General features: G+C 41.7%; 1 protein-coding gene across 1 annotated transcript in view; it reads left to right on the top strand.

Moving 5' to 3' along the window:
• Positions 1-6,547, top strand: part of EFHB (EF-hand domain family member B) — a 29,409-nt gene that overhangs the window by 13,379 nt on the left and 9,483 nt on the right. Inside the window, exons 8-10 of the mRNA XM_019535878.1 lie at positions 3,011-3,078; positions 4,759-4,913; positions 6,009-6,216. Of these exons, the coding sequence (XP_019391423.1) occupies positions 3,011-3,078; positions 4,759-4,913; positions 6,009-6,216 (431 nt within the window). The remainder of the gene's footprint in view (positions 1-3,010; positions 3,079-4,758; positions 4,914-6,008; positions 6,217-6,547) is intronic.

Raw genomic sequence — 6,547 nt, 5'->3', positions numbered from 1 at the left:
CCTTCTCTCACTGTAGGTCAGAGACTGTCAGGGGTAGGGCTGATTAGCCAGCCTGGCCACACAGGAGGAATCACCCTTGGCATGGGGCTGCCTGCAGCTGGCTAGACCCTAGCTGGGCTGGAGCCTCAAGTGAGGGAAACTCCTGAGGCTTGGGGCTCCTTCCATGTGGGCTCAGGGGAATTGGATGGGGGGCTCCTTCCCCCCTCATAAGGAGACAGCAGGGGGTTGGGAGGATGCTAGGCAGCCAATCAGGAATGGCCCCCACTTAGGTGGGCTTGGCAATGGAGAGCAGGCTGGGAGGCAGTGCTTGCCTTGGCCAACTGAAGTCTGAATGCAAGTTACATTCATTATCAGTCCAATGTATACAGCTTAGAGAAACCTGTGAAGATTGGATCAATTCTGCCTCGGGCTTGTGGCTGTCTGTACTTAGCCTTTGTTACTGAACTGAAAATTTGGTGTCAACAGCTAGAGATAGCATTTCCTTTTTCCTGTTTAGAATTCTATATAGAATTTCTAAAATATGAATATAAAAATGACTAAATTCATCTTAATTTGAGCACACGCTTTACAGCAATTTACTATTCTTCTTTTGGAATAAAAGCCTGTTTTTAGTTTAGTTAAGCATGTTAAACATGTTAAATGTGCTTAACTCTGAAAACTTACTTGGCTTGCATGTTTTGCTCATTTTGGGGGCCATATTATTTTTCTTGAAATATATGTATTGCTGAATACTACATGCTGTTTCCTTTTTGTGGTCAGGTCTTTCTTATCTGACTTTTTTCAGCTTTGTCTGAATTCTCAAGGTTTGAGAGAACTGAAATACCTTAGCTGTAGTTGGGGTGGGTAGGAACAGACTATTCAACATCTTCATTAGCGACCTGGATGAGGATGTGGAGAGCACCCTGTTCAAGTTTGCTGATGACACCAAGCTGTGGGGTAAAGTGAATACACTGGCAGGTAGAGACTGCATCCAGGCAGACCTGGATAGGTTGGAGAAGTGGGCGATCTGAACAGGATGTGGTTCAACAAGGACAAGTGCAGGGTGCTGCACCTGGGAAGAGGAATCCAGCATTATGGTTATAGGTTAGGGCTGACCCTCTCAGCAGCACAGAGGCAGAGAGGGATCTTGGAGTCAGGATTGACTCCGGGATGAATATGAGTTGCCAATGCGACGAAGCAATAGGCAGAGCCAACTGCACCCTGTCACGCATCAAAAGGGGCATCACTAACAGGTCCAGAGAGGTCCGCTGGTCAGGCCACAGCTGGAGTACTGTGTCCAGTTCTGGGCACCGCAATTCAAGAAGGATGTGGAGAACCTGGAGAGGGTCCAGAGGAGGCCACTCATATGGTTGAGGGCCTCTGGCCAGCCCTATGAGGAGAGGCTGAGGGACCTGAATCTCTTCAGTCTCCGCAAGAGGAGACTGAGGGGGGATCTTGGGGCTGCCTACAACCTTATCAGGGGCCAGCAGCAGGGACTCGGAGAAAGTCTGTTCACCAGGGCCCCCTTGGAGTCACTAGGAACAATGGCCACAAGCTGAGGGAGGATAGGTTTAGGCTAGATATTAGGAAGAACTACTTCACTGTAAGGGTGGCCAGAGCCTGGAATAGGCTTCCCAGAGAGGTGGTGCTCTCACCTTCCCTGGAGATCTTCAAGAGGAGACTGGATAGGCACCTGGCTGGGGTCTTATGACCTCTGCCACCCCCAGTGCTCCTTCTTGCCCATGGCAGGGGGTTGGACTAGATGATCTGTCTTGGTCCCTTCCAACTCATTGATTCTATGAGTTAGCACCTCTACTGACACTAACTTTGTTACTCTTTTCATCACTAATATTCCTATTTCCATGCTAAAGGAAAACCACGTGACTAGCTGGCTGGGGGAAGGGGTTGTGAGCCTTTGAGCAGTAGGTGAGTGGTTCAGTAAGCGAAGTGGGAGGGTGAGTTGTTGCTAAAATCATCATTAATGACCTCATTTTTTTTAAAAAAAGAAAAAGCACATATCCATGTTACATTTGCACAATCTTGTGACTTGAACATTTGGCTTTGCCAAGAACCAGCTGTTCTGCTGTTTCTGAGGTGCATGGAAAAATGGAAAGATGCTTTGTGCATTTGCCTGGAGTTCTGCAGAGTTGGGACCTCTAGCTCTAAGTCTTTGTTTTGTGTGGACTGTACCCTATTCATATCCCAGCAATAAAGTGAAAAGTTGCAGGGAAGGGAATGAAGCTAGTTAACATACACCAAAAATACTAGAGATCTTTGTTTTGTTGTTGTGGTTCATATAGTAAATATCTAATTAGTAAACTAAGAGGTAAAATGCATATTGTTGTGGTGTGTTTTTTTTTTTTTTTTTTTTTTTTTTTTTTTTAATGTTTAAGACATACCTTGAAGCAATTCTTTGTATTAAAAATTCTTTAAAATAATTTAAAATTAATCAGTAAATCTCATTTTTAGTAATAAAATAGATCCAAGATTTTTAGATGAATGTTGGGCTGGGTATTGTTTTGTTCAGAGTGTTGCATATAAAAAGCAGATGCATTTTCATGAATAACTTTACTCTTGCCAATGATAGCTTATTTAAAGGTGTTATTTGAACTGGAGTCCAGTTCAGCCTAGATACCAGGTATTATCTAAGAGCTGCACTCATTTCCCACTCATTTCTATCTGCTAAATAAGAAAATAACTGATGTTACCCCAGAGACTTCTTTTCCCCTTTCAGGAAATATAACCATAAAGTTCAAAGACATTTATTGCGTCTTACCCAGTATTTTTGACAGTACTTTACATTACAATAGGGTTTGTAAATAAAGGGATGAATCACTAGTGGTAGCTTGGATTCATGTGGAAAAAGTATTGGTGAACGTGTTTCAAGTGAACTCTGTTGAGTGGCTTTTGCAGTTCTCTTTATTCTTTGCTTATAATCTGAATAAAAGATGTCTGATTTAATTCTTCACAATTTGAATATAAGGTACATTTTGATTAGTAATAAAACAAGTAACATACTTCTCGTTGACAGCATAGCAGAAACTATGAATATTACACCAGATCATACATTTGGAACGTTACTCCGTCCTGATGAGTTTGGTAAATATAGTAATACTGCATGATACAAAATCTTATTCAGTAGGTGGCTTTATTGCTTTATTTTCAAATAGTAACTACAGACTGTGTAATGTAGAGATATAAAAGAACTTTTAAATATTCTTAAACCTACCTTCAATGAGGAAGAGGACAAAATCAAGCACAATGACACATTTTAGAAAGGGTTTTCGGAAAAATGAAGCAGCTAGTAAAAGAGGGTTAAAGTTCAAAAGTAGAGACATTTAAATCTTTAGATTGTATGTGCACGCTATTTAAGGAAACAGAGGATACGTCTACACGTGCGCCCAACTGTGCGGTTGTTACTTGGTACCATTACCGTACAGTCAGGGTGGCCCATAGGTCACTTCCAAAGCTGTTGCACAGTAGCAACAAGCTACTTTGCAGTAGCGTTGGTGTCACAGTTTGTGCCTGCTGACGCTCCATCGTTGTAGTGTCAAGCTACATCACCATAGCTCGTCACTACAGCGACATAGCACCTCATGTAGAGTCTCAGGAGGCATGCATTCTGGAGCCTAAACAAAAAGGGAAGCAGGAGAGGAAACATTATATATGTCTAAATGAGAAGATTCAAGATCTTATTTAAACTAAATGCATACCTTTCAGAAATTTGAAATCTAGGAAACATTACATTATAGCAAGTAGTATTTAACAATGACATTTAAAGGAATGTGAAGAGTAAAAGAAGAGAGAGCATTAATTCAGGAATAAACGTATACCTGAAGTAGAAAATCTGCAGAAGAATTGGTGGGTCCCTTAAATCTCTAAGGAACACGTACAAAAGAAGAGACATTACTAAAATTGTAATAGATTTCTCTGTATCAGTTTTCATCATAAAGGATGTTAGAAAGGCTCTTCCTCTGAACCTGTTCTTTTCTGGTAATAATGATGGGGAAATACTATCAGTAAATAAGGGGTCAAAGAAAAGGTTCTGGGTGCAGTGAATAAATTAAAGTGACCAGTCAGCAGTCTTGGAAAGAATACATCTAAGAGTTCCAGACCAACTAATGAATGACGTTTCTGAGCTGCTAGGAAACATAGGCTAGAATTAAAAGCAGCTACTCACTAGAGGATTGGAGGGAATAAATGCTGTTTTACCGAGGTGTTAGGGGAGGGGTGTCAAACTCATCCATCCCCATAGGCTAGATGAGTGACGTGGGGCTAGTCTGTGGGCTAAACCAGTTCCACAGACACCCTACGTCCCAGCATGTGTCATAGAGCAGCCTGTTTCAGTATGTATAGTTGGATGATGAAGAGCACTGATCAGAGTGTATGAGTAGTCAAAAATGCACATAATGTGAGGCTTCATAAGAAATAGAGAATAAACAAAAATAATTAGTATGTCATTTTAAAAATCATGCTAAACAATCACCTAGTGATCCTGTAATCCCTTTTTTATTGATCTCAAAAGTGTTGTGCATCTTTAGGCACCCAGGGTGCATTGGCACCTTATTTGAGAATCAGTGCCGTATGCAAGGAGGGAAATCGTTTTCTAAGCCAGCTCCCATTTAAAATGAGATTGGCTAAAAGAGTTGTGAGTTAAGCAACTTTGAAAAGCCTTGATGCCACACCCTGTAATTGAGCTTGCCCCTCCAGATAAATAATTATTTTAGAAAAATTGAGCCTATTTTGAGTATGTAACTGAAGTGTTTGTTTATTTTATAGGAGTTGGGGATCTTCTTCACTACAGGGTTCCTAATGAGTTTCTTCGTGGTAAAGACAGAGAGCAAGCTGTCTTTACTGCAATTCGACAGAACTTGAAGAAAGCCAACTACCACAATTTTGGCACATTACTAGAAGCATTCAGGCATTACGACAAGGTCAGTGCTATGAGAAAATACAGATTTACATATAAAGGTGTACAGTGTATGATATTAGCTTTCTACTGCTATAGAGTGTAATGTTAATAATGTACAGTAAGATTAATGCCTTTCTTTAAAAAGAGGTCCTGGCTTTGCCTCAACAGTTATGATTATATTGCTATCTCGTCATAATTCATTATTACAGTGACACACTTGAAGCTCTAAACTTCAAGTTACTGTACTATTTAAATAGCAGTTATTGCTTGATATTTGTTAATTCAGGTTTGTGTTAATTCAAGTTCTGGATTTCTAAACTCCTCTAGACTGTGGTACTTCACAGTGTTACTTCTTTGAAATGATGTGACCAGCTACATATTTCTGACTTGTTGGTTGTACTTAGATCAGTGCTGTGAGATATACTTTTAAGGATGCCACAGAATATTAGGTGTACAAATGCCTACGTAAGATTCACAAGATAAACTCAGAGAATCCAAATAGGACTCCACAGTGTCATAAATATTCTGACCTATTGTGGTCTTTCTTAGTTCTTTGCAAAAGAAGGATGGCTCTTATTGTTAGGGACCTACCAAATTCATGATTCCATGATTTTTACGGAAACTGAATTTGGTGGGTCTCTGGGGAAAAGCCTGGTCCCCACAAAAAGGTGTGAAATTGGCAGTGAGCAGGGGGAAAAAAAAGAGGGCTGCAAAAACAGAAAAGGGCAGGAAGTCCTGATGTCCTGAAGGAAGGAGGTGGCAGAGGAGTGGAGGGGAGTTTTTTGTGGCAGAGCATGGCAGACCCTTTCTCTTTTTCCCCCCCTCCCCCCCCCCATGCCTCTGATTCATTGAAAGGTCCTGGAAGTCCCATCTGTCAATCTCCAGGGAGGGGCAGGACTTCTGGGGCCCCTCAGCCAATCAGAAGCCTAGGCAAACTTGCTGCAAACCTGCTGCACTCTGCTGTGAAAATAGCTAAGAGCTGGAATTTTTCTCAGGAATGCCTTGAGTCAAATGAGGAGTGTCTTGAGTCTAAAAAAGTTGAAAACCACTGGCTTAGATCACGGGTCCTACTTTGAATGTGTTTGCTACAGTAAACTATTATGTTTTATTTGTACAGAATGGTGATGGGAAGATAGACAAAGAAGAGCTGCGGAAGTCTTGTTTTCAGCTTAATTTGGATCTAGATGAAGAGCTCCTGGATGCTTTATTTGATTACTGTGATTTGGATAAAGATGGCCTGATTGACTATCTGGAGTTTGCAAACTTTCTTAACTGGAAAGACAAAATGGCTATTGGAGAATTTGAAGAAAAAATAATTACACAAAGTAGGTTACTTAGCACTTAATGGGTGCATCCAAATGAGCCTGCATGTGCGTCTTGCAGCATCTCAAAGCCCTTTGAGATGCTGCAAGAGGCACGTGCAGGAACGAGAAGAGGTTCCAGGGGTCAAAAAAAAATGCAGTGAGGGGAAAAAAAGTGGGACAGACAACCAGAGGCTGGGTCCTCCACAGAGATGCTCTGGGAGAAGCCAGAGCATCTCTATGGTTGGCCCTCACTCTGGTGCTGAAGCCAGCTGCAGGGAGCTGGACCTCGGCTCCAGTGCCAGTATGTAAGGGGTAGGGGGTCTGTAGGAGTGGGGAGGAGACCATGGGGAGG

Source organism: Crocodylus porosus, unplaced genomic scaffold, assembly GCF_001723895.1.
Source record: "Crocodylus porosus isolate Cpor-Errol unplaced genomic scaffold, CroPor_comp1, whole genome shotgun sequence".
NCBI classification, from domain to species: domain Eukaryota; kingdom Metazoa; phylum Chordata; order Crocodylia; family Crocodylidae; genus Crocodylus; species Crocodylus porosus.
The sequence above is the reverse complement of the archived record's forward strand: the minus strand, read 5'-3'. Positions and strand labels throughout refer to the sequence as shown.